This window comes from Hemitrygon akajei, unplaced genomic scaffold (assembly GCF_048418815.1).
Source record: "Hemitrygon akajei unplaced genomic scaffold, sHemAka1.3 Scf000112, whole genome shotgun sequence".
NCBI lineage: Eukaryota > Metazoa > Chordata > Chondrichthyes > Myliobatiformes > Dasyatidae > Hemitrygon > Hemitrygon akajei.
Genome location: NW_027331998.1, coordinates 2,004,105 through 2,032,102, shown reverse-complemented (window position 1 = coordinate 2,032,102; position 27,998 = coordinate 2,004,105). Strand labels below are relative to the sequence as shown.

Sequence of the window (27,998 nt, the reverse complement as noted above, 5' to 3'; positions counted from 1 at the left end):
GCCTTTTAAACGACTCTAAGATTAATCTAAACCCTCCTGCACACCTCTCAATTTTTCTATTGTCCATGTGCCTGTCTGAGAGTTTCTTAAATGCTGCTAATGTACCTGCGTTTACCGGCCGAGTGTTTCACACACAAATCACCCTCTGTGTAAAAACACCTTCCTCTCACATCCACTCGATACTTTCCTCCAAACACCTTAAAACTCTGCCCACCGGTATTAGTCACTTCCACCCTGAGAAAACAGTCTCTGTCTCTTCACTCGATCTATACCCCCTGGTATTTGTCACTTCTACCCTGGGAAAACAGTCTCTGTCTCTTCACTCAATCTATACCCCCGGTATTAGTCACTTCTACCCTGGAAAAACAGTCTCTGACTCTTCACTCGATCTGTACCCCCTGGTATTAGTCACTTCCACCCTGAGAAAACAGTCTCTGTCTCTTCACTCGATCTATACCCCCTGGTATTTGTCACTTCTACCCTGGGAAAACAGTCTCTGTCTCTTCACTCAATCTATACCCCCGGTATTAGTCACTTCTACCCTGGAAAAACGATCCCTGTCTCTTCACTCGATCTATACCCCCTGGTATTCGTCACTTCCACCCTGGGAAAACAGTCTCTGTCTCTTCACTCGATATATACCCCCTGGTATTAGTCACTTCCACCCTGGGAAAACAGTCTCTGTCTCTTCACTCGATCTGTACCCCCTGGTATTAGTCACTTCCACCCTGGGAAAACAGTCTCTGTCTCTTCACTCGATCTGTACCCCCTGGTATTAGTCACTTCCACCCTGGGAAAACAGTCTCTGTCTCTTCACTCGATCTGTACCCCCTGGTATTAGTCACTTCCACCCTGGGAAAACGGTCCCTGTCTCTTCACTCGATCTATACCCCCTGGTATTCGTCACTTCCATCCTGGGAAAACAGTCTCTGTCTCTTCACTCGATCTGTACCCCCTGGTATTCGTCACTTCCACCCTGGGAAAACAGTCTCTGTCTCTTCACTCCATTTACGTCTCTTATCAGCTTGTACTCCTGTCAATCACCTCTCATCCTCCATCGACCCAAAGAGGGAGACTCCAGCTCCCTTAAACATTCCTCATAAGACGTGCTCTCAGATCCAGGTATTGTCCTGGTAAATTTACTTTGTACCATTTCTAAAGCTTCCACAACCTTCCTAGACTGAAGTGACCAGAAACCACCACCGCCCCCCCCCCCCACGGACCTAATCTAGGACCACGTGAAGTTTTTAACGGAGGGGAGGGGATTGGAACATTGGAGAAGGGAGGGACAGAACGGGAGAGACTGGGGTGGAGGGAAGTAGGAAAGGGAGAGGAGGGGGAGTGTAGTTGGGGATGGGAGAGAGGTCTGGGATGTGGGATGAGAGTGGACAGCGGGGGAGGAGTGGTGCTGAGAGGGGTGATAGAGAGTTTGTAGGGGGGGTAACAGTAGATGTGGTGAAGAGGTATCCCGGACGTTCACAGGCCCACAACTAGACAGTGCTCGGGAATGAGAGGTAGGAATCATCGAAGGGAATGCTGCATCCCATGGTCAGTCCTAGAATTTCATCCCAATTCTGCTATTGGGAGTGTCCGGGAGTGACAGATTGTAGAGGAGAGACAGTGGAGGGAGAGAGGGACGGTGTTTCGGTGTTTCCCCCCTCCCATGTGTCTGTTCCTGTATCCACCCACATTGCAAAGACGTGCGGGTTAGTCGGCTAATTGGTCACATGGACAGCACGGGCTTGCTGGCCGGAAAGGGAGAGTGGAGGAGAGTGACAAGGGAAAGGTGAATGAGGAAGAGAGGAGGGAGTAGGGAAATGGGGCATATAGATGGACACCAGTGCAGGGGAGAGGAGAGAGTAATGAGCTGTGGGATGAAAAGAGGGGATTGGAGTGGAGGAGGGATGTTGAGAGGGGACTGGAGTGGAGGAGGGACGTTGAGAGGGGACTGGAGTGGAGGAGGGATGTTGAGAGGGGACTGGAGTGGAGGAGGGATGTTGAGAGGGGGCTATAGACAGCTGGATGTTTTCCTCCAAATTGCATATTGCCATGCCTTGGAAATACATTGCTGCTCCTTCAGTGTCACTGGGTCAAAACCCTGGAACTCCGGATCATCATTGTGGGTGTCCCCACACATCAAAGATTGCTACAGTTCAGGAAGTCAGCTCACCACATTCACCGCCACCTTCTCAGGGGCACCTCTGGTGGGACAGTTAAACACTGGCTCAGTCTCTGAAACTCTCATCCCTTTTGATGGATTAAAAATAATTATTTGTGCCCAGGTTGCTGAGAGTGTAAGTGCAGATGGGGGTTGTGGTTGGCAGAGAAAGAGGATGAGAATGTGAGCTGTACATTAACACTGAACATCGTTCTGTCCCTCAGTCACAGACTCCGCACTCGGTGATCCGTGTGTAAACCACACCGTCCTGGATCAGCCCTGGAGGAGCACGGATTGTTCCAACACTGAGTGTACCGGTGGACAATGGATGGGTGATGGAAATCTTGAAGTGGGATGGTACAGATTTAACAGGTAAAGTGAGGAGATAATCACTGAGAAACTGGACACAGATGGGGAATGTAAACAGGGGAACAAGGGGTGTGTGAATAGGAAATGAGGGAGACTGGGATCATCAGTGACTAGACTGAGATAGGGAGTAAATATAGGGAGAGGGGAGATCCCGCATTCTCAGGGTAGAGGCAAGTGGAGATACAAAAGAGAGAGAATTCCCAGGATTGGGGGGTTATTGACCAGAGACAGGGTACAGACAGGGTGACTGCAATTTCTCATCTCTCTGAGTGAATAAACTCCCTCAGATCAAGGACTGACTCTCTGATTGTTGTTTCAGTTCCGGAGGATGGAAGATACCTGAGACGGTCGTTCCACAGGGTCGCTGCTCCGGGGAGATCCCAGGCTGGTTAAACGGTAGGGTCAGAGTTTACATCAGTGGGGCTCGGTTATTTTTGGGGAGGGACAAACTGATGACCCGGATCTCTTCAGAGGGCCGTAGCATGGACACAGAATCCCATCTCCCCGAGAGGTCTCCCCACAGTCACTCAGGCCGCTCTACGGTCCTGTATCGTCATGGAGTCCGGTGGAGGAGTGACAACTTCCTGGAGTTGGGTTACAGAACTGATCTGCCCACTGACCGCATTCTGGATACGACCCAGAGGATTTTCAATGACCCCAGACTCATTTCAGTGGTGGGGCAATCTCCAGGGAGTTGGGGGAGTCTGCAGACATCATTGTTCACCAGTTAGTGGGATAAATTAATGGTTGCCTGGTAACGTAGCAGTTAGCACGTCACTATTACAGCTCGGGGTGTTGGAGTTCAGAGTTCAATTCCAGCCTCCTCTGTAAGGAGTCTCTGTCCGTCCTCCCCATGGAATGCATGGGTTTTCCCCGGGTTCTCCGGTTTCCTCCCACAGTCCAAAGACGTACCGGGTGGGTTCATTGGTCATTGTAAATTGTCCCAGGATTAGGTTTGGGTTAATTGGTGTTGTTGAGGGTCACTGGGCTATTGTGGCTCAAAGGGTCAAAAGGCCCTACACCACACTTGATTGCCAAATAGAGAAATAAATAGAATGGTCTGAACATTCAGTTCAAATGTGGAGAAAATGTTGGGAAACAGGAATTATCCTGGAAACTACACTGTGGATCGAGCTGCCTGAGCAAGTGGTAGATGCCATTTTGATTTCAATGTTTAGGAGAAGTTTGGTTGGTACATGGATGGGAGAGATGGACGGCTGTGGTCCGGGTGCAGGTTGATGGGACAAGGCAGTTTAAATGGTTCAGCATGGACTGGATGGGCAGAAGGGCCTGTTTCTGTGCTGTAGCTTTCTGTGACTCTCTGACCAGTAAGTCACACGTCAGTGGTAGGGAAGGCAGTGGAGAGGATTCTTATGGATGGGACTTATGAGCATTGAGTGAGTGAATGAGGGACAGTCAACATCTCTTTCTGCAGGGCAGGTCATGACTTACTGCCGTGCTGGAGTTTGTTGAGGGGTTGACAGAGGTGACTGATGAAGGTAGAGCTGTGGATGTTGTCTTCATGGATTTCAGACCATAAGCTCATCAGAGAGAGGTGCAGAATTAGGCCATTCAGCCCATTGAGTCTGAAACACCATTACATCATGGCTGATTTACTATCCCACCCAGTCCCATTCTCATGCCTTCCCCTCATAACCTTTGACACCCTCATGAATGAAGAACCTATCAACTTCACTTTACATTTCTAAATGACGTGACCTCCACAGCCACTTGTGGCAATGAATTCCACAGATTCACCACCTTCTGTCTGTAGAAATTCTTCCTTATTTCTCTTCTAAAGGGAGGCTCCTGTGTTCTGAGGCTGTTCCCTCTGGTCCCAGACTCCCCCACTATAGGAAACATCCTCTCCATGTCCACTCTATCCAGGCCTTTCAATATTCGATAGGTTTCAGTGAGATCCCCCAGACGTTTGACAAGGTCCCTCATGGGAGGCTCATTCAGAAGATGAAGGTGCTGCTGTGGGGAGGGTGGGGTGGAGAGGGAGAGGGCAGCAGCTCAGTGCTGACTGAGGCCGGACCGGACCGTGGGTTGTGAACCACTGATTTACAGTGGGTCCTGATTCACATTCCCTGCTGTACTGTGGGACCGGGTACATTTTACAGTGTTTATAAATCTCATTCCAGGTCCCCATCCCAACGTGGGAGAGGGGGAGGTGACCAGGACCGTCTGCTTCACCTCTTATAACAACACCTATTTCTTGAGATGGGAGATCAGGGTGAAAAGCTGCTCCGGTTATTTTGTGTATTGGTTGAAGCCGACACCCTGGAGTAACGCTGTGTACTGTACAGGTAGGTAACCGTTCCCAGTGACACTGGGGCATTGGGGGTTTGGGGGAAATTCTGGAAGGTCCCGAGTCATTAACACACAGAGTGGGCTGTGTTTTCTAGTTTGCTGACCTGCTCGTGGTCAGTGATCACCTCCCTCATATTACCCCACCCCCGGTTCCAAGTGACGCTGCCCAGCTAGACCTGTGACGTAGAACATAGAACGGTACAGGCCCTTCAGCCCACACTGCAGTGCTGGCCTTTTAAACGACTCTAAGATTAATCTAAACCCTCCTGCACACCTCTCAATTTTTCTATTGTCCATGTGCCTATCTGAGAGTTTCTTAAATGCTGCTAATGTACCTGCGTTTACCAGCCGAGTGTTTCACACACAAATCACCCTCTGTGTAAAAACACCTTCCTCTCACATCCACTCGATACTTTCCTCCAAACACCTTAAAACTCTGCCCACCGGTATTAGTCACTTCCACCCTGAGAAAACAGTCTCTGTCTCTTCACTCAATCTATACCCCCGGTATTAGTCACTTCTACCCTGGAAAAACGGTCCCTGTCTCTTCACTCGATCTATACCCCCTGGTATTCGTCACTTCCACCCTGGGAAAACAGTCTCTGTCTCTTCACTCGATCTATACCCCCGGTATTCGTCACTTCTACCCTAGAAAAACGATCCCTGTCTCTTCACTCGATCTATACCCCCTGGTATTCGTCACTTCCACACTGGGAAAACAGTCTCTGTCTCTTCACTCAATCTATACCCCCGGTATTAGTCACTTCTACCCTGGAAAAACGATCCCTGTCTCTTCACTCGATCTATACCCCCTGGTATTCGTCACTTCCACCCTGGGAAAACAGTCTCTGTCTCTTCACTCGATCTGTACCCCCTGGTATTCGTCACTTCCACCCTGGGAAAACAGTCTCTGTCTCTTCACTCGATCTGTACCCCCTGGTATTAGTCACTTCCACCCTGGGAAAACAGTCTCTGTCTCTTCACTCGATCTGTACCCCCTGGTATTAGTCACTTCCACCCTGGGAAAACAGTCTCTGTCTCTTCACTCGATCTGTACCCCCTGGTATTAGTCACTTCCACCCTGGGAAAACAGTCTCTGTCTCTTCACTCGATCTGTACCCCCTGGTATTAGTCACTTCCACCCTGGGAAAACAGTCTCTGTCTCTTCACTCAATCTATACCCCCGGTATTCGTCACTTCTACCCTGGAAAAACTGTCCCTGTCTCTTCACTTGATCTATACCCCCTGGTATTAGTCACTTCCACCCTGAGAAAACAGTCTCTGTCTCTTCACTCGATCTGTACCCCCTGGTATTCGTCACTTCCACCCTGGGAAAACAGTCTCTGTCTCTTCACTCGATCTGTACCCCCTGGTATTAGTCACTTCCACCCTGGGAAAACAGTCTCTGTCTCTTCTCTCGATCCGTACCCCCTGGTATTAGTCACTTCCACCCTGGGAAAACAGTCTCTGTCTCTTCACTCGATCTATCCCCCCTGGTATTTGTCACTTCCACCCTGGGAAAACAGTCTCTGTCTCTTCACTCGTTCTGTACCCCCTGGTATTAGTCACTTCCACCCTGGGAAAACGATCCCTGTCTCTTCACTCGATCTATACCCCCTGGTATTCGTCACTTCCACCCTGGGAATACAGTCTCTGTCTCTTCACTCGATTTACATCTCTTGTCAGCTTGTACACCTCTGTCAATCACCTCTCATCCTCCATCGACCCAAAGAGGTAGACTCCAGCTCCCTCAAACATTCCTCATAAGACGTGCTCCCAGATCCAGGTATTGTCCTGGTAAATCTACTTTGTACCATTTCTAAAGCTTCCACAACCTTCCTAGACTGAGGTGACCAGAAACCACCACCGCCCCCCCCCCACGCACCTAATCTAGGACCACGTGAAGTTTTTAACGGAGGGGAGGGGATTGGAACATTGGAGAAGGGAGGGACAGAATGGGAGAGACTGGGGTGGAGGGAAGTAGGAAAGGGAGAGGAGGGGGAGTGTAGTTGGGGATGGGAGAGAGGTCTGGGATGTGGGATGAGAGTGGACAGCGGGGGAGGAGTGGTGCTGAGAGGGGTGATAGAGAGTTTGTAGGGGGGGTAACAGTAGATGTGGTGAAGAGGTATCCCGGACGTTCACAGGCCCACAACTAGACAGTGCTCGGGAATGAGAGGTAGGAATCATCGAAGGGAATGCTGCATCCCATGGTCAGTCCTAGAATTTCATCCCAATTCTGCTATTGGGAGTGTCCGGGAGTGACAGATTGTAGAGGAGAGACAGTGGAGGGAGAGAGGGACGGTGTTTCGGTGTTTCCCCCCTCCCATGTCTCTGTTCCTGTATCCACCCACATTGCAAAGACGTACGGGTCTGTACCCCCTGGTATTAGTTCGGGTGAAAGGGGAGTGAGGAGGAGGAATGTGGACGATTGTGGGTAGGATTGGGAGAGAGGTCTGTGGTACAAGATGGGGACTGGAGGAAGGGGGTTGATCATAGGAAGCCACAAACAGATGGTGGGTGGAGACAATGGATGCTGGACAGTCCACAGCTCAGGAATTGGTGATGGGGATCATTGAAAGGAATGCTGATCCCCGTGGTCTGTCCCAGAATTTCATCCCAACTGCGAATGACGGGAGTCACCCGTAGTGATGAAGATTTTGGAGGAGACAGTGGTGGGAGAGAGGTATGATGTTCCGGTGATTTTCTTTTTCCCATGTCTCTGTTCCTTTATCCTAGACCTGGGGATTTCTCCAAGGGAACAGGCCAAAGGGTCGTCGACTGGAGGGGCCATCCAGGAACCACCCTCTGTCCCATCGGGAGACACGTCCTCAGGTAGCAAGTCCTGTGACAGTGGGGAGAGTGGGTCATTCCACAACTCTGTGGTCTACAGGCTCTCGTGAGCTGATTCAGTGGTTATCTGTGTCTCTCAGTGGGATGTGAATGATGGAGTCCGTTCTATCCCCACTGACAATCTCAGGAGTACATGAGCTCTCCGGAAAGGGTGATTCACTCATCCGGAATGACCTGCCTTGGATGGAAGCCGGTCTGGAAGACATGTGGAGACGGCTCAGTGACAGAGCAGGGGGGCTGAGACCTGGTGCTCAGGGGTGGAGGAAATGAAAGTGTCCGGTGGGTGAGGTTTGGAGTGACGTTCAGGCAGGATATTTTCACTATTTGTTTAATTGTTACCACCGCTGTCTGTAAGGAGATTGTACATTCACCCTGTGAACGTGTTGGTTCCCTCCCACATTACAGAGACATCTGGGTTAGTAGGTTAATTGGTCACATGGGTGGTGGGGCTCGTGGAGCCGGTTACTGTGCTGAATCTGTAAATAATTGAAGGCCCAGTCCATCACGGATAAAGCCCTCCCCACCATTGAGCATATCGACATGGAGCGTTGTCAGCATTCATCATCAGAACCTCCACCACCCAGGACATGCTCTCTTCGTGTTGTTGCCATCAGGAAGAAGGTACAGGAGCCTCAGGACCCACACCACCAGGGTCAGGGACAGTTATTACCCCTCAGACATCAGGCTCTTGAACCAGAGGGGATAACTTCACTCAACACTTATCCCATCCCTAAACTGTTCACACAACCTATGGACTCACTTCCAAGGACTCTCATCTCATGTTCTCAATATATATTGTTTATATTTTTTTTCCTCTTTTGTATTTGCACAGTTTGTTGTCTTTTACTCAATGTTTGCCCACATGGGTGTGATAGGGCAGCACGGACTTGTTGGGCCGAAAGGACCCGTTACCCTGCTGTACCTTCCTATAAATGAATAAATATTTTTAACAAATTTAAAGGAAAATTAAGTTTTGTACGGCACTACTGCTATAAAACAACAGATTTCCAGTGATGCCCGGTGGTGATAATTATTCTAATTCTGATTCTGATTCTGGGGATATATATGAACGTGTAGAAGATTACAAGAGGTGCAGATAGGGTTGACTCAGAGTCAAAGTAAGATTTATTATCAAAGTACTTATCTGTCACCAAACACTACCCTGAGATTAATTTTATTGCAGTCATTTACAGGAAAATAAAGAAATACAACAGAATTTATGAAAAACTATACAAAAACAAAGACTGACAAACAACCAATGTGCAAAAGAAGGCAAATTGTACAAATAAAATATTAAATAATACTGAGATGATGTGTTGTAGATTCCTTGAAAGTGAGTCTGTAGGTTGTGGAATCAGTTCAGAGTCTGATGGTTGTGGGTGATAAATGTTCCTGAAGCTGGTGGTGTGGGACGTCCTGCTGGAAATATTACCACTGATCAGGGTGAATATAACTAGAGGACATTGATTTATGGTCAGTGGTCAGAGATTCAGGATCAGAATTAGGTTTATTATCACTAACGTATCTTGTGAAATATGTTGTTTCTTTTGACAGCAGTACAGTGCAAGACATAAAAAAAATTCCTGTAGGTTCCAATCAAAAAACTGTGCAAAAAGAGGAATAGTGAGGTTGTGTTCATGAGTTCGTGGATCATTCAGAAATCTGATGGTGGAGGGGAAGAAACTGTTCCTAAAATGTTGAGTTTGTGTCTTCAGGCTCCTGTAACCCCTCCCTGATGGTAGCAACGAGAGGAGGGTGTGTCCTGGATGATGAGAGTCCTTAATGGTGGTTGCTGTTTTCTTCGGGCATCATCTTTCAGAGGCGATTCCAGCAGGGAGACTGAACATCAGAGGACACTCAGCAGGTCCTGATATGGGAGAGGATGTTGGCAGATTGACCATTAGAGTACACCAGATGTTAGCAATGTGACTGAGTGAGTGCTGGCCCTGGGCATCGGGGGCACGAGGAGGGTCAGGGTATTGCTGAGCAATTTAGCAGGGACTTCAGTGTGCCAGGAGGGTTGGACGCACTCCCGTGTCCCTGTTCCTTTATTCCCGATCTGAAAACTTACTCATGGGAACAGCCTAAGAGTTATCAACTGAAGAGCACACCCAGGAACTGTCCTCTGTCCCAGCAGGAGACACATCCTCAGGTACCAAGTCTCATGTCGGTCTGTGTTCATTCAGTCTCTGTCACTCTGTGAGGTTGAACCTCCCATGGACCAGTTCACCTACTGGATGTACAGTGCATTGTGGGTAGGTGTGTGAGTGGTTCCTCTCTCCTGTCTGTTGGGTTGGGTTTGGTGAGTCGTGAGGGATGAGGCTCTGTTGGGGATTGGAGAGAATGGGGTGGGAGGAATGAACAGAGGTGTGGAGAGACTGAGAGTGACACAGGAGGGAGGGGAGGAGTGGTGGAGGTGAGAGGGGAGGATGGTCACAGAGAGGAAGGGAGAAATGACTGTGAGGAGTTGCACTGACCTGTGACTGAGAGGAGGGCACGTCCTGAGTGATGGGGGAGTGACGTCAAATGAGGGATGCTGCTTTTAGGGGCATCACCTTTTGGAGGTGTCCTGGATGCTGGAGCCACTCGTGCCCATCATGGCAATGGCTGAATTGACAACTTTCTGCAGCCTTTTCCGATCCTGTACAGTGGCCCCTCCGTACCAGACCGTGATGCAAACAGTCAGAATGCTTCCCATTTCTGATCCCACACACACGGTTGTGTGTTCCCTTGACTTACCCTTCCTGAAGTCCATAATCATTTCCTTGGTCTCATTGATGTTGAGTGTAAGGCGGTTGCTGCAACACCACTCACCCAGCTGATCTCTCTCGCTCCTGTACGGCTCCTCGTCACCGTCTGAAATTGTGCCGTTGAGTAGTTGTGTCGTCAGCAGATTTACAGATGGCACTGAGCTGTGGCTAGCCACACAGTCGTGGGTGTAGAGAGAGTGGACCAGTGGGCTAAGTATGCATCCATGAGTTGTGTCAGTGTTGATCATCAGTGAGGAGGACACGTTATTACGGATCTGCGCAGACTGTGGTCTCCCAGTGTGAGGAAACCAAGGATCCAGTTGCACAGGGAGCTACAGATTCTGGAGCTTCCTGATTGTGTTGAATGCTGAGCTGTAGTTGATAAACAGCAGCCTGAGGTAAGTATTACCACTGCCTAAGTGAAGCAAGGCTGAGTGAAAAGCCAGGGAGATTGCACCTTCAGTACTCCTATTGTGGGGATAGGTAAATTGCAGCTGGTCCAGGTCAGGAGTTGATTCTAGCCATGAGTGATTAAGTATGTGGACAGAAGAAAGTGAGTAAAAACACGGAAGGAGAGAGGGAGGTGGTATGCTTGACTGGGAGGAATGGGGCAAGTGGAGATTGAGTGATGACTGTGTGAGGAGAGATGGTCAGAGAGATCAGTGAGAGTGATGCTCCAACTGCAGAGAAGGAAGGAGTGATTGACAGAGTGATTCAGATGGAGTGAACGCAGAGAGAGAGATGAGTCATGAGGCGGATTCGGGAGGCAAGGATTAGAGATATTAAAGAGGTAGGAGAGGAGGGTGTGGGTATTGCAAAGGGCAGATTTGACCAGGAATTGAGACTCCTGTTCCCAGCCACTGACTTCCTCTCTGATCTGATGTAGGATGTGTTTACTATTTTACTTCTTATTACAGGTTCCCAGTTGGACACAATTCAGGAACAACAGCAATCAGTGATGGGAGAACCTGGTTCAAGGCTGACCACTGGCCTAACAGGGTCTGCGAGCTCAGTGACAGATTCCCAGTCAGACACAACTCAGAAAACACATAGATCAGTGATGGGAGTGACTGGGCCGGGTTTGACCACCATCCCAGGGATGTCTGTGAGCTCAGGCACAGATTCCAAGTCAAACACAACTCGAGAAGCCCAAGGATCAGTGACAACACAACATAATCCAGATTTGGCCAATAGCCCAGAAATGTCTGTGAGCTCAGATACACAGACCCAGTCAAAGACAACTCGGGAATCCCAGGGATCAATGAGAGGAGAATCCGGTCTGGCTTTTTCCACCACCCCGGCAGGGTCTGTGAGCTCGGGTTCAGATTCCCAGTCACACACACCTCGTAAAACTCACAGATCAGCGACGGGGATGTCTAGGCCGAGTCTGACCTCCCCCACAACAGGGTCTTCGAGCTCAATGACAGGTCCCCAGTCAGTCACAACTCAGGAAACAAACAGATCAGTGACTGGAGAACCTGGTCCGGGTTTGACCACCACCCCAACAGGGACTGCGAACTCAGTGACTGATCTCCAGTCAGACACAACTCATAAAACCCAGATAACAGTGACTGGAGAACCTGGTTTGAGTTTGACCACCACCCCAACAGGGACTGCGAACTCAGTGACTGATCTCCAGTCAGACACAACTCATAAAACCCAGATAACAGTGACTGGAGAACCTGGTCCGGGTTTGACCACCACCCCAACAGGGACTGCGAACTCAGTGACTGATCTCCAGTCGGACACAACTCATAAAATCCAGATAACAGTGACTGGAGAACCTGGTCTGGGTTTGACCACCACCCCAGCAGGGACTGCGAGTTCAGGTACAGATTCCCAGCCTCACACGACTCAGGAAACGCAAGGAGCAATGACCAAGGAACCTGGTCCGGGTTTGACCACCAGCCCAGCAGGATCTGCGAACTCAGTGACTGATCTCCAGTCAGACACAACTCATAAAACCCAGATAACAGCGACTGGAGAACCTGGTCCGAGTTTGACCACCAGCCCAGCAGGATCTGCGAACTCAGTGACTGATCTCCAGTCAGACACAACTCATAAAACCCAAATAACAGCGACTGGAGAACCTGGTCCGGGTTTGACCACCAGCCCAGCAGGGACTGCGAGCTCAGTGACTGATCTCCAGTCAGACACAACTCATAAAATCCAGATAACAGTGACTGGAGAACCTGGTCCGGGTTTGACCACCAGCCCAGCAGGGACTGCGAGCTCAGTGACAGATCTCCAGTCAGACACAACTCATAAAATCCAGATAACAGCGACTGGAGAACCTGGTCCGGGTTTGACCACCAGCCCAGCAGGATCTTCGAGCTCAGTGACTGATCTCCAGTCAGACACAACTCATAAAATCCAGATAACAGCGACTGGAGAACCTGGTCCAGGTTTGACCACCAGCCCAGCAGGGACTGCGAGCACAGTGACAGATCTCCAGTCAGACACAACTCATAAAATCCAGATAACAGCGACTGGAGAACCTGGTCCGGGTTTGACCACCAGCCCAGCAGGGACTGCGAGCACAGTGACAGATCTCCAGTCAGACACAAGTCATAAAATCCAGATAACAGCGACTGGAGAACCTGGTCCGGGTTTGACCACCAGCCCAGCAGGGACTGCGAGCACAGTGACAGATCTCCAGTCAGACACAACTCATAAAACCCAGATAACAGTGACTGGAGAACCTGGTTTGAGTTTGACCACCACCAGAGAAGGGTCAGCCAGCTCTGGTACGTTTTCCCCGTCATACAAAACCGGGGAGGCCCAGGGATCAACAACTAGAGAACCTGGTCCAGGTTTGACCACCAGCCGAGCTGGGTCTACAGATTCACAGTCACGTACCACTCGGTTACCCCAGGGATCAGTGACCAGAGAACTTAGTCCAGGTTTGACTATCAAAGAAGCTGGCTCTGTGACATCAGGTACAGATTCCCAGTTGGAGACGACTTGGAAAGTCCAAGGATCAGCGACAGGAAAACCTGGTCCGGGTTTGACCACCACCCAAGAAGGGTCTTCGAGCTCAGTGACTGATCTCCAGTCGGACACAACTCATAAAACCCAGATAACAGTGACTGGAGAACCTGGTTTGAGTTTGACCACTACCCCAGCAGGATCTTCGAAGTCAAGTACAGATTCCCAGTCAGACACAACTCGTAAAACCCACAGATCCGCGACGGGAATGTCTAGGCCGAATCTGACCTCACCGACAGCAGAGTCTTCGAGCACAATGACAGGTCCCCAGTCAGTCACAACTCAGGAAACAAACAGATCAGCGACAGGAAAACCTGGTCCGGGTTTGACCACCACCCCAACAGGGTCTGCGAACTCAGTGACTGATCTCCAGTCGGACACAACTCATAAAACCCAGATAACAGCGACTGAAGAACCTGGTTTGAGTTTGACCACCAACTCAGCAGGATCTTCAAGCTCAGTGACAGATCTCCAGTCAGACACAAGTCATAAAATCCAGATAACAGTGACTGGAGAACCTGGTCTGGGTTTGACCACCAGCCCAGCAGGATCTTCGAGCTCAGTGACAGGTCCCCAGTCAGGCACAACTCAGGAAACTCACAGATCAGCGGCGGGAGTATCTGGTCCAGTATTGACCACCACCAGAGAAGGGTCAGCCAGCTCTGGTACGTTTTCCCCGTCATACAAAACTGGGGAGGCCCAGGGATCAACAACTAGAGAACCTGGTCCGGGTTTGACCACCAGCCGAACTGTGTCTGCGGGCTCAGGTACAGAATCCCAGTCAGATCCAACTCGGTTACCCCAGGGATCAGTGAGCAGTGAACCTGCTCCAAGTTTGACTACCACCGAAACCGAGTCTCCGACATCAGGCTCAGATTCCCAGGCAAACACAACTCGGGAAGCTCAGGAATCAGTGACGGGAAAGCCTAATCTGGGTTTGACCACCACCCCAACTGGAACTGTGGGTTCAGGCACAGTTTCCCAGTCGGACACAACGCAGGAAGCCCAGGGATCAGCGTCGGAAGAACCTGGTCGGGGTTTGACTACAAATGCAACAGGGTCTTCGAGCTCAGGTGACGATTCCCGGTCACAATCATCTCGGGAACCCCACGGGACAGCGATGGGAGAGTCTGCTCTGGGTACGAATATCACCACAGGCACGTCTGTGAGCTCAGGTACAGATACCGTGTCGAACACAACTCGGAAAAGCCAGGGATCAATGAGAGGAGAGTCTGGACGGGGTTTGACTTCCACCACAGCAGGGTCTTCGAGCTCAGGTACAGAACCCCAGTCGGACACAACTGTGGAGCTTCAGGAATCAGCAACGAGAGAAGATGATCCAGGTTTGACCACCAACCCCACAGGACTGGCGAGCTCAGGTACAGTTTCCCCGTCATACAAAACTGGGGAGGGCCAGGGATCAGCAACCAGAGAACTTAGTCCAGGTTTGACCAGCAGCCGAGCTGGGTCTACAGACTCACGTACAGACTCACAGTCACGTACCACTCAGTTACCCCAGGGATCAGTGACCAGAGAACTTAGTCCAGGTTTGACCACCAGCCGAGCTGGGTCTGCGACATCAGGTGCAGATTCCCAGACAAACTTAACTCGAGAACCTCAGGGATCAGTGACAGCAAAGCATAATCGGGATTTGACCAGCAGCCCAGAAGCGTCTGTGAGCTCAGGTACACAGACCCAGACAAAGACAACTTGGAAAGTCCAAGGATCAGCGACAGGAAAACCTGGACCGGGTTTGACCACCACCCAAGAAGGGTCTGCGAGCTCAGTGACTGATCTCCAGTCGGACACAACTCATAAAACCCAGATAACAGTGACTGGAGAACCTGGTTTGAATTTGACCACCTCCCCAGCAGGGTCTGCGAGCTCAGGTACAGATTCCCAGCCTCACACGACTCAGGAAACGCAAGGAGCAATGACCAAGGAACCTGGTCCGGGTTTGACCACCAGCCCAGCAGGATCTGCGAGCTCAGGTACAGATTCCCAGTTGGAGACGACTTGGAAAGTCCAAGGATCAGCGACAGGAAAACCTGGTCCGGGTTTGACCACCACCCCAACAGGGACTGCGAACTCAGTGACTGATCTCCAGTCGGACACAACTCATAAAACCCAGATAACAGCGACTGGAGAACCTGGTCCAGGTTTGACCACCAGCCGAACTGTGTCTGCGGGCTCAGGTACAGAATCCCAGTCAGATCCAACTCGGTTACCCCAGGACTCAGTGAGCAGTGAACCTGCTCCAAGTTTGACTACCACCGAAACCGAGTCTCCGACATCAGGCTCAGATTCCCAGGCAAACACAACTCGGGAAGCTCAGGAATCAGTGATGTTAAAGCCTAATCTGGGTTTGACCACCACCCCATCTGGATCTGTGGGTTCAGGTACAGTTTCCCAGTCGGACACAACGCAGGAAGCCCAGGGATTAGCGTCGGAAGAACCTGATCGGGGTTTGACCACAAATGCAACAAGGTCTTCGAGCTCAGGTGACGATTCCCGGTCACAATCATCTCGGGAACCCCACCGGACAGCGATGGGAGAGTCTGCTCTGGGTACGAATATCACCACAGGCACGTCTGTGAGCTCAGGTACAGATACCGTGTCGAACACAACTCGGGAAAGCCAGGGATCAATGAGAGGAGAGTCTGGACGGGGTTTGACTTCCACCACAGCAGGGTCTTCGAGCTCCGGTACAGAACCCCAGTCGGACACAACTGTGGAGCTTCAGGAATCAGCAGCGAGAGAAGGTGATCCAGGTTTGACCACCAACCCCACAGGACTGGCGAGCTCAGGTACAGTTTCCCCGTCATACAAAACTGGGGAGGGCCAGGGATCAGCAACCAGAGAACTTAGTCCAGGTTTGACCAGCAGCCGAGCTGGGTCTACAGACTCACGTACAGACTCACAGTCACGTACCACTCAGTTACCCCAGGGATCAGTGACCAGAGAACTTAGTCCAGGTTTGACCACCAGCCGAGCTGGGTCTGCGACAACAGGTGCAGATTCCCAGACAAACTTAACTCGAGAACCCCAGGGATCAGTGACAGCAAAGCATAATCAGGATTTGATCAGCAGCCCAGAAGCGTCTGTGAGCTCAGGTACACAGACCCAGACAAAGACAACTCCGGAAGCCCAGGGGACAGCGTCAGGAGATCTTGATCTGAGTTTGACCACCACCCCAGCAGGCTCTGCGATCTCAGGTACAGATTCCCATTTGGAGACGACTTGGAAAGTCCAAGGATCAGCAACAGGAAAACCTGGTCTGGGTTTGACCACCACCCAAGAAGGGTCTTTGAGCTCAGTGACTGATCTCCAGTCCGACACAACTCGTAAAACCCACAGATCCGCGACGGGAATGTCTAGGCCAAATCTGACCTCACCGACAGCAGAGTCTTCGAGCACAATGACAGGTCCCCAGTCAGTCACAACTCAGGAAACTCACAGATCAGTGACTGGAGAACCTGGTTTGAGTTTGACCACCACCCCAACAGGGTCTGCGAACTCAGTGACTGATCTCCAGTCGGACACAACTCATAAAATCCAGATAACAGCGACTGGAGAACCTGGTCCGGGTTTGACCACCAGCCCAGCAGGGACTGCGAGCTCAGTGACAGATCTCCAGTCAGACAAAACTCATAAAATCCAGATAACAGCGACTGGAGAACCTGGTCCGGGTTTGACCACCAGCCCAGCAGGGACTGCGAGCACAGTGACAGATCTCCAGTCAGACACAACTCATAAAATCCAGATAACAGCGACTGAAGAACCTGGTTTGAGTTTGACCACCACCAGAGAAGGGTCAGCCAGCTCTGGTACGTTTTCCCCGTCATACAAAACCGGGGAGGCCCAGGGATCAACAACTAGAGAACCTGGTCCAGGTTTGACCACCAGCCGAGCTGGGTCTACAGACTCACAGTCACGTACCACTCGGTTACCCCAGGGATCAGTGACCAGAGAACTTAGTCCAGGTTTGACTATCAAAGAAGCTGGCTCTGTGACATCAGGTACAGATTCCCAGTTGGAGACGACTTGGAAAGTCCAAGGATCAGCGACAGGAAAACCTGGTCCGGGTTTGACCACCACCCAAGAAGGGTCTTCGAGCTCAGTGACTGATCTCCAGTCGGACACAACTCATAAAATCCAGATAACAGTGACTGGAGAACCTGGTTTGAGTTTGACCACCACCCCAGCAGGATCTTCGAGCTCAGTGACAGATCCCCAGTCAGACACAACTCAGGAAACTCACAGATCAACGGCGGGAGTATCTGGTCCAGTATTGACCACCACCAGAGAAGGGTCAGCCAGCTCTGGTACGTTTTCCCCGTCATACAAAACTGGGGAGGCCCAGGTATCAACAACTAGAGAACCTGGTCCGGGTTTGAACACCAGCCCAACAGGGTCTGTGAGTTCAGTGACAGATCTCCAGTCACACACACCTCGTAAAACCCAGATAACAGTGACTGGAGAACCTGATTTGAGTTTGACCACCAGCCCAGCAGGGACTGCGAGCACAGTGACAGATCTCCAGTCAGACACAACTCATAAAACCCAGATAACATTGACTGGAGAACCTGGTCTGGGTTTGACCACCAGCCCAGCAGGATCTTCGAGCTCAGTGACAGGTCCCCAGTCAGACACAACTCAGGAAACCCACAGATCAGCAGCGGGAGTATCTGGGCCAGTATTGACCACCACCAGAGAAGGGTCAGCCAGCTCTGGTACGTTTTCCCCGTCATACAAAACTGGGGAGGCCCAGGGATCAACAACTAGAGAACCTGGTCTGGGTTTGACCACCAGCCGAACTGTGTCTGCGGGCTCAGGTACAGAATCCCAGTCAGATCCAACTCGGTTACCCCAGGGATCAGTGAGCAGTGAACCTGCTCCAAGTTTGACTACCACCGAAACCGAGTCTCCGACATCAGGCTCAGATTCCCAGGCAAACACAACTCGGGAAGCTCAGGAATCAGTGACGGGAAAGCCTAATCTGGGTTTGACCACCACCCCAACTGGAACTGTGGGTTCAGGCACAGTTTCCCAGTCGGACACAACGCAGGAAGCCCAGGGATCAGCGTTGGAAGAACCTGATCGGGGTTTGACCACAAATGCAACAGGGTCTTCGAGCTTAGGTGACGATTCCCGGTCACAATCATCTTGGATACCTCACGGGACAGCGATGGGAGAGTCTGCTCTGGGTACGAATATCACCACAGGCGCGTCTGTGAGCTCAGGTACAGATACCGTGTCGAACACAACTCGGGAAAGCCAGGGATCAATGAGAGGAGAGTCTGGACGGGGTTTGACTTCCACCACAGCAGGGTCTTCGAGCTCCGGTACAGAACCCCAGTCGGACACAACTGTGGAGCTTCAGGTATCAGCAGCGAGAGAAGGTGATCCAGGTTTGACCACCAACCCCACAGGACTGGCGAGCTCAGGTACAGTTTCCCCGTCATACAAAACTGGGGAGGGCCATGGATCAGCAACCAGAGAACTTAGTCCAGGTTTGACCAGCAGCCGAGCTGGGTCTGCGACAACAGGTGCAGATTCCCAGACAAACTTAACTCGAGAACCCCAGGGATCAGTGACAGCAAAGCATAATCGGGATTTGATCAGCAGCCCAGAAGCGTCTGTGAGCTCAGGTACACAGACCCAGACAAAGACAACTCCGGAAGCCCAGGGGACAGCGACAGGAGATCTTGATCTGAGTTTGACCACCACCCCAGCAGGCTCTGCGATCTCAGGTACAGATTCCCAGTTGGAGACGACTTGGAAAGTCCAAGGATCAGCAACAGGAAAACCTGGTCTGGGTTTGACCACCACCCAAGAAGGGTCTTCGAGCTCAGTGACTGATCTCCAGTCGGACACAACTCATAAAACCCAGATAACAGCAACTAGAGAACCTGATTTGAATTTGACCACTACCCCAGCAGGAACTGCGAGGTCAAGTACAGATTCCCAGTCCGACACAACTCGTAAAACCCACAGATCCGCGACGGGAATGTCTAGGCCAAATCTGACCTCACCGACAGCAGAGTCTTCGAGCACAATGACAGGTCCCCAGTCAGTCACAACTCAGGAAACAAACAGATCAGTGACTGGAGAACCTGGTCCGGGTTTGACCACCACCCCAACAGGGTCTGCGAACTCAGTGACTGATCTCCAGTCGGACACAACTCATAAAATCCAGATAACAGTGACTGGAGAACCTGGTCCGGGTTTGACCACCAGCCCAGCAGGGTCTGCGAACTCAGTGACAGATCTCCAGTCAGACACAACTCATAAAACCCAGATAACAGTGACTGGAGAACCTGGTCCGGGTTTGACCACCAGCCCAGCAGGGACTGCGAGCTCAGTGACAGATCTCCAGTCAGACACAACTCAGGAAACCCACAGATCAGCAGCGGGAGTATCTGGGCCAGTATTGACCACCACCAGAGAAGGGTCAGCCAGCTCTGGTACGTTTTCCCCGTCATACAAAACTGGGGAGGCCCAGGGATCAACAACTAGAGAACCTGGTCCGGGTTTGACCACCAGCCGAACTGTGTCTGCGGGCTCAGGTACAGAATCCCAGTCAGATCCAACTTGGTTACCCCAGGGATCAGTGAGCAGTGAACCTGCTCCAAGTTTGACTACCACCGAAACCGAGTCTCCGACATCAGGCTCAGATTCCCAGGCAAACACAACTCGGGAAGCTCAGGAATCAGTGACGGGAAAGCCTAATCTGGGTTTGACCACCACCCCAACTGGAACTGTGGGTTCAGGCACAGTTTCCCAGTCGGACACAACGCAGGAAGCCCAGGGATCAGCGTCGGAAGAACCTGATCGGGGTTTGACCACAAATGCAACAGGGTCTTCGAGCTTAGGTGACGATTCCCGGTCACAATCATCTTGGGTACCTCACGGGACAGCGATGGGAGAGTCTGCTCTGGGTACGAATATCACCACAGGCACGTCTGTGAGCTCAGGTACAGATACCGTGTCGAACACAACTCGGGAAAGCCAGGGATCAATGAGAGGAGAGTCTGGACGGGGTTTGACTTCCACCACAGCAGGGTCTTCGAGCTCCGGTACAGAACCCCAGTCGGACACAACTGTGGAGCTTCAGGAATCAGCAACGAGAGAAGGTGATCCAGGTTTGACCACCAACCCCACAGGACTGGCGAGCTCAGGTACAGTTTCCCCGTCATACAAAACTGGGGAGGGCCAGGGATCAGCAACCAGAGAACTTAGTCCAGGTTTGACCAGCAGCCGAGCTGGGTCTGCAGACTCAGGTACAGATTCACAGTCACGTACCACTCAGTTACCCCAGGGATCAGTGACCAGAGAACTTAGTCCAGGTTTGACCACCAGCCGAGCTGGGTCTGCGACAACAGGTGCAGATTCCCAGACAAACTTAACTCGAGAACCCCAGGGATCAGTGACAGCAAAGCATAATCGGGATTTGATCAGCAGCCCAGAAGCGTCTGTGAGCTCAGGTACACAGACCCAGACAAAGACAACTCCGGAAGCCCAGGGGACAGCGACAGGAGATCATGATCTGAGTTTGACCACCACCCCAGCAGGCTCTGCGATCTCAGGTACAGATTCCCAGTTGGAGACGACTTGGAAAGTCCAAGGATCAGCAACAGGAAAACCTGGTCTGGGTTTGACCACCACCCAAGAAGGGTCTTCGAGCTCAGTGACTGATCTCCAGTCGGACACAACTCATAAAATCCAGATAACAGCGACTGAAGAACCTGGTTTGACTTTGACCACCAACTCAGCAGGATCTTCGAGCTCAGTGACAGGTCCCCAGTCAGACACAACTCAGGAAACTCACAGATCAACGGCGGGAGTGTCTGGGCCAGTACTGACCACCACCAGAGAAGGGTCAGCCAGTTCTGGTACGGATTTCCAGTCATACAAAACCGGGGAGGCCCAGGGATCAACAACTAGAGAACCTGGTCCAGGTTTGACCACCAGCCGAACTGTGTCTGTGGGCTCAGGTACAGAATCCCAGTCAGATCCAACTTGGTTACCCCAGGGATCAGTGAGCAGTGAACCTGCTGCAAGTTTGACTACCACCGAAACCGAGTCTCCGACATCAGGCTCAGATTCCCAGGCAAACACAACTCGGGAAGCTCAGGAATCAGTGACGGGAAAGCCTAATCTGGGTTTGACCACCACCCCAACTGGAACTGTGGGTTCAGGCACAGTTTCCCAGTCGGACACAACGCAGGAAGCCCAGGGATCAGCGTCGGAAGAACCTGGTCGGGGTTTGACTACAAATGCAACAGGGTCTTCGAGCTCAGGTGACGATTCCCGGTCACAATCATCTCGGGAACCTCACGGGACAGCGATGGGAGAGTCTGCTCTGGGTACGAACACCACCACAGGCACGTCTGTGAGCTCAGGTACGGATACCTTGTCGAACACAACTCGGGAAAGCCAGGGATCAATGAGAGGAGAATCCGGTCTGGCTTTTTCCACCACCCCGGCAGGGTCTGCGAGCTCGGGTTCAGATTCCCAGTCACACACACCTCGTAAAACTCACAGATCAGCGACGGGGATGTCTAGGCCGAGTCTGACCTCCCCCACAACAGGGTCTTCGAGCTCAATGACAGGTCCCCAGTCAGTCACAACTCAGGAAACAAACAGATCAGCGACTGGAGAACCTGGTCCGGGTTTGACCACCACCCCAACAGGGACTGCGAACTCAGTGACTGATCTCCAGTCAGACACAACTCATAAAACCCAGATAACAGTGACTGGAGAACCTGGTCCGGGTTTGACCACCACCCCAACAGGGACTGCGAACTCAGTGACTGATCTCCAGTCGGACACAACTCATAAAACCCAGATAACAGCGACTGAAGAACCTGGTCTGGGTTTGACCACCAACTCAGCAGGATCTTCGAGCTCAGTGATAGATCCCCAGTCAGACAGAACTCAGGAAACCCACAGATCAGCGGCGGGAGTATCTGGTCCAGTATTGACCACCACCAGAGAAGGGTCAGCCAGCTCTGGTACGTTTTCCCCGTCATACAAAACCAGGGAGGCCCAGGTATCAACAACTAGAGAACCTGGTCCGGGTTTGACCACCACCCCAGAAGGGTCTGCGAACTCAGTGACTGATCTCCAGTCGGACACAACTCATAAAACCCAAATAACAGCAACTAGAGAACCTGGTCCGGGTTTGACCACCACCCCAGCAGAGACTGCGAGTTCAAGTACAGATTCCCAGCCTCACACGACTCAGGAAACGCATGGATCAATGACCAAGGAACCTGGTCTGGGTTTGACCACCCGCCCAGCAGGATCTGCGAGCTCAGGTACAGATTCCCAGTCAGACACAACTCATAAACCCCAGGTAACAGCGACTGGAGAACCTGGTTTGAGTTTGACCACCACCAGAGAATGGTCAGCCAGCTCTGGTACGGATTTCCAGTCATACAAAACTGGAGAGGCCCAGGGATTAACAACTAGAGAACCTGGTCCAGGTTTGACCACCAGCCGAGCTGGGTCTGCAGGCTCAGATACAGACTCACAACCACTTACAACTCGTTTACCACAGGGATCAGTGACCAGAGAACTTAGTCCAGGTTTGACTGCCAAAGAAGCTGGCTCTGCGATATCAGGTGCAGATTCCCATTCGGACACAGCTCAGGAAACCCACAGATTAGCAACGGGTGTATCTGGGCCGGGTTTGACCACCATCACAGCAGGGTCTTTGAGCTCAGGGGCAGATGCCCGGTCAGACTCAACTACGAGAGTACAGAGATCAGTGACAGGAGAATCTGGTCCTGGTTTGACTACCACCCAAGCGACCACCAACCCAGCAGTGCTGGTGAATTCAGGTACTGATTCCCAGTCATACAAAACTGGGGAGGCCCAGGGATCAGCAACTAGAGAACCTAATCTGGGTTTGGCCACCAGTCGAGGTGGGTCTGCGGGCTCAGATACAGTTTCCCAGTCATATAGAACTCCCTTACCCCAGGGATCAGTGAGCAGAGAACTTGGTCCAGGTTTCACTACCACAGTTGCTGGGTCTGTGTCTTCAGCTGCTGATTCCCAGTCGAACACAACTGGGAAAGCCCAGGGATCAGTGACGGGAGAGCCTGGTCTGGGTTTGACCTCCAGCTCTGCATGGCTTGCGCTCTCAGATACACATTCCCAGACAAATGCAACTCAGGAAGCCCAGGGGTCTGCACTGGGAGAACCTGGTGTGGATTTGACCACAAGCCCTGTGGGGTCTGCGGTTTCAGGCACAGCTTCCCAGTCGGACACAACGCGGGAACCCCAGGGATCAAAGACAGGAGACAGCGGTTGGGTGTTGACCACCAGCCAAGCAGGGTCTTGGATTTCGACTACAGATCCCCAGTCGAACACAACTCGGGAACTCCAGGGATCAGCGACGGGAGAAGATGATCCAGGTTTGACCGCCACCCCCCCGGGGTTGGCAAGCTCGGCTACATATTCCTTGCTGGACACAAATCAGGAAGCCCACAGAACAGTGACTGAAGAACAAAATCTGGATTTGAACAACAGACCAGAAGGTATACATACCCAGTCAGACACAGCTCAGGAAGCCCAGCGATCAGCGACAGGAGAGCCAGGTCCGGCTTTGACCACCACCCCAGCAAGATCTGCGAGCTCAGGTATGTATTTCCAGTCTGATGCAGGTTGGGAAGCCCAGGGGTCAGTGATGGGAGAATGTGGTCTGGGTTTGACCACCACCACAGCAGGGTCGGTGACGTCAGGTACAGATTCCCTGTCAGACACATTTCGAGAACCCCTGGCATCAGTGTCGGGTGAATCTGGTCCAGGGTTGTTCACCACCCAACCAGGGTCTGTGAGCTCTGGTATCCGTGGTGGGGTCATGTTTCCCTCCTTCTGTCCTCAATATGCATCTGGGCTCTGACTGAGAGTAGTGACTGGTCACAGACATTCACGAGGGAGAGTTGCTGGACAGGGACTGGATGGTTTTGGTATCTCTTCAGATCAGAGACCTCCTTTCCAAATTGTTGCCCCAGTGGCTACCCGTTTCAATTCAACTCCCCATTCCCATTCCCACGTGTCTGTCCAAGGACTCCGCCACTGACATGATGAGGCCAAAATCAGATTGGAGGGGCAACATCTCATATTCCATCTGGGTAGCCTCCAAACTGATGGCATGAACATTGGTTTCTTCAACTTCCTGTAATTCCTCTCCCCTTCCACTTCACTCTACTGTATTTCCATTCCCATCCCAGCTCACCTCTTCGCCCTTCTCTTCTCTCCACCTGCCTGTCACCTCCCTCTGGACCCCTCCTCCATTCCTTTATTCTCTGGTCCTCTGTCCTTTCCAATTGGATTAGTCCTTCTTCAGCCCTTTACCTCTTCCACATATCACCTCCCAGCTTCTCAAATCACCCCCTCCCTCACCCACCCACCTTCCCACTCACCTGGCTTCACCTATCACCTGCCAGCTGTACTCCCCACTTCTTTATTCTGGCTTCTGCCCCCTTCCTCTCCAATGCTGATGAAGGGTCTCAGCGCAAAACATTCACTGTTTATTCCCCTCCAGAGATGCAGCCTGACCTGCTGAGATCTTCCAGCATTTTGTGTGTGATGCTACGGATTTTTGTCTTTGTGAATTATTGTCCATGTTGTGTTGTTTAATCTCTGCCACTCTCCCATGTCTCTGTTACTTTGTTCCAGATCTGAAGGTTTCCACAATGAATCAGACCGAAGGATTGTCTACAGGACAACCCACCCCATCACCATCCTCTGTCTCAGCGGGAGAGAGATCCTCAGGTATCAGGTCTCGTGTCCATTGGGGTTTTTCAGTTTCTCACTCTGTGACATCGAACCTCTCATAGACTGACTCACCTGCTGGATGTGCGTCCTGGTGAGGTGATAGTGTTTGTTCAGCTGATCCTTCTCTCCATCTTGCATCAAATTCCACCAACATCCACCGGCTCTCCAAAGGCAGTGAGTGTTGTTGTGGAGAACAGTCCATGGGGTTGGTTGCTATAAGATGATAGCCAGAGATCTGTCGAGATCTTAGCCCCCCCCCCCCATGATCAGGGTCACGGGAAGGTGTGGGAGCAGGTACTGGATGGTTGTATGAACAACTGGTGCATATCACATATGGTTAAAGTCAGAAGTTTACATATACCTCAGTCAAATACATTTAAACTCAGTTTTTCACAATTCCTGACATTTATTCCGAGAAAACATCCCCTGTCTTAGGTCAGTTAGGATCACAACTTTATTTTAAGAATGTGAAATGTCAGAATAATAGCAGAAAGAATGATTTATTTCAGCTTTTGTTTCTTTCATCATATCCCCAATGGGTTAGAAGTTTACATACACTTTGTTAGTATTTGGCCTTTAAATTGTTTAACTTGGGTCAAATGTTTTGGGTAGCCTTCCACAAGCTTCTCACAGTAAGTTGCTGGAATTTTGTTCCATTTCTCCAGACAGAACTGGTGTAACTGAGTCAGGTTTGTAGGCCTCCTTGCTCGCACACGCTTTTTCAGTTCTGCCCACAAATTTTCTATCGGATTGAAGTCAGGGCTTTGTGATGGCCACTCCAATGCCTTGACTTTGTTGTCCTTAAGCAATTTTGCCACAACTTTGGAGGTATGCTTGGGGTCATTGTCCATTTAGAAGACTCATTTGTAACCGAGCTTTAACTTCCTGGCTGATGTCTTGGGATGTTGCTTCAATATATCCACATAATTTTCCTTCCTCATGATGCCATCTATTTTGTGAAGTGCACCAGTCCCTCCTGCAGCAAAGCACCCCCACAACATGATGCTGCCACCCCCATGCTTCATGGTTGGGATGGTGTTCTTCGGCTTGCGAGCCTCACCCTTTTTCCTCCAAACATAACGATGGTCATTATGGCCAAACTGTTCAATTTTTGTTTCATCAGACCAGAGGACATTTCCCCAAAAAGTAAGATCTTTGTCCTCATGTGCACTTGCAAACTGTAGTCTGGCTTTTTTATGGTGGTTTTGGAGCAGTGGCTTCTTCCTTGCTGAGCAGCCTTTCAGGTTATGTCGATACAGGACTTGTTTTACTGTGGATATAGATACTTGTCAACCTGTTTCCTCCAGCATCTTCACAAGGTCCTTCGCTGTTATTCTGGTATTGATTTGCACTTTTCGTGCCAAAGTACGTTCATCTCTAGGAGACAGAATGTGTCTCCTTCCTGAGCAGTATGATGGCTGCGCGGTCCCATGATGTTTATACTTGCGTAGTATTGTTTGTACAGAAGAACGCGGTACCTTCAAGTGTTTGGAAATTGCTCCCAAGGGTGAACCAGACTTGTGGAGGTCCACAATTTTTTTCTGAGGTTTTGGCTGATTTCTTTTGATTTTGTTTGTAAACATCTGACTCACTGGAATTGTGAAACAGTATTGTCAATTAAAAGTGAAATAATCTGTCTGTAAACAATTGTTGGAAAAATTATTTGTGTTGTGCACAAAGTAGATGTCCTCAACGTCTTGTGAAAACTATAGTTTGCTAATATGAAATTTAAAAGCAATGCTACCAAATGCTAGCAAAGTGTGTGTAAACTTCTAATGGCTGGAGCCACCCATCCTGTGAAGACACTGCGCAGATGAAGGCAATGGCAAACAGCTTCTGTCTCACCACCCAGAACAATCAGGGTGATGGACAGACCCTGATCGCCCACGTGATATGATACAGCACGCAATGATAATGATGTCGGAGAACAAGGACTGAGAGGTGCAGTTTGGTGGGTGAGAGGTTTTCCATACAAAATGCTGGAGGAACTCAGCAGGCCAGGCAGATAAAGATGGTCAATATGGTGTCTAGGGAGTGTTGTACAATCAATGGTGAAGATAGTGTCTGGGTAGTGTTGTACAATCGATGGTCAAGATGGTGTCTGGGGAGTGTTGTACAATAGATGGTCGAGATGGTGTCTGGGGAGTGTTGTACAATCGATGGTCGAGATGGTGTCTGGGGAGTGTTGTACAATAGATGGTCGAGATGGTGTCTGGGGAGTGTTGTACAATCGATGGTCAAGATGGTGTCTGGGGAGTGTTGTACAATCGACGGTCAAGATGGTGTCTGGGGAGTGTTGTACAATAGATGGTCGAGATGGTGTCTGGGGAGTGTTGTACAATAGATGGTCAAGATGGTGTCTGGGGAGTGTTGTACAATAGATGGTCAAGATGGTGTCTGGAGAGTGTTGTAGAATAAATGGACAAGATGGTGTCTGGAGAGTGTTTGTACAATAGATGGTCAAGATGGTGTCTGGAGAGTGTTGTAGAATAAATGGACAAGATGGTGTCTGGGGAGTGTTGTACAATAGATGGTCAAGATGATGTCTGGGGAGTGTTGTACAATAGATGGTCAAGATGGTGTCTGGGGAGTGTTGTACAATCGATGGTCAAGATGGCTTCTGGTGAGTGTTGTACAAACGATGGTCAAGATGGTGTCTGGGGAATGTTGTACAATCGATGGTCAAAATGGTGTCTGGGGAGTGTTGTACAATCAATGGTCAAGATGGTGTCTGGAGAGTGTTGTAGAATAAATGGACAAGATGGTGTCTGGAGAGTGTA

At 50.8% G+C, this 27,998-nt stretch overlaps 1 protein-coding gene across 1 annotated transcript in view; it reads left to right on the top strand.

Moving 5' to 3' along the window:
• Positions 1-19,035: 19,035 nt before the first annotated feature.
• LOC140723398 (uncharacterized) overlaps positions 19,036-27,998 on the top strand; it is a 33,997-nt gene continuing 25,034 nt past the window's right edge. The window contains exon 1 of the mRNA XM_073037977.1: positions 19,036-24,077. Coding sequence (XP_072894078.1) covers positions 19,439-24,077 — 4,639 coding nt within the window. The 5' untranslated portion in view covers positions 19,036-19,438. The remainder of the gene's footprint in view (positions 24,078-27,998) is intronic.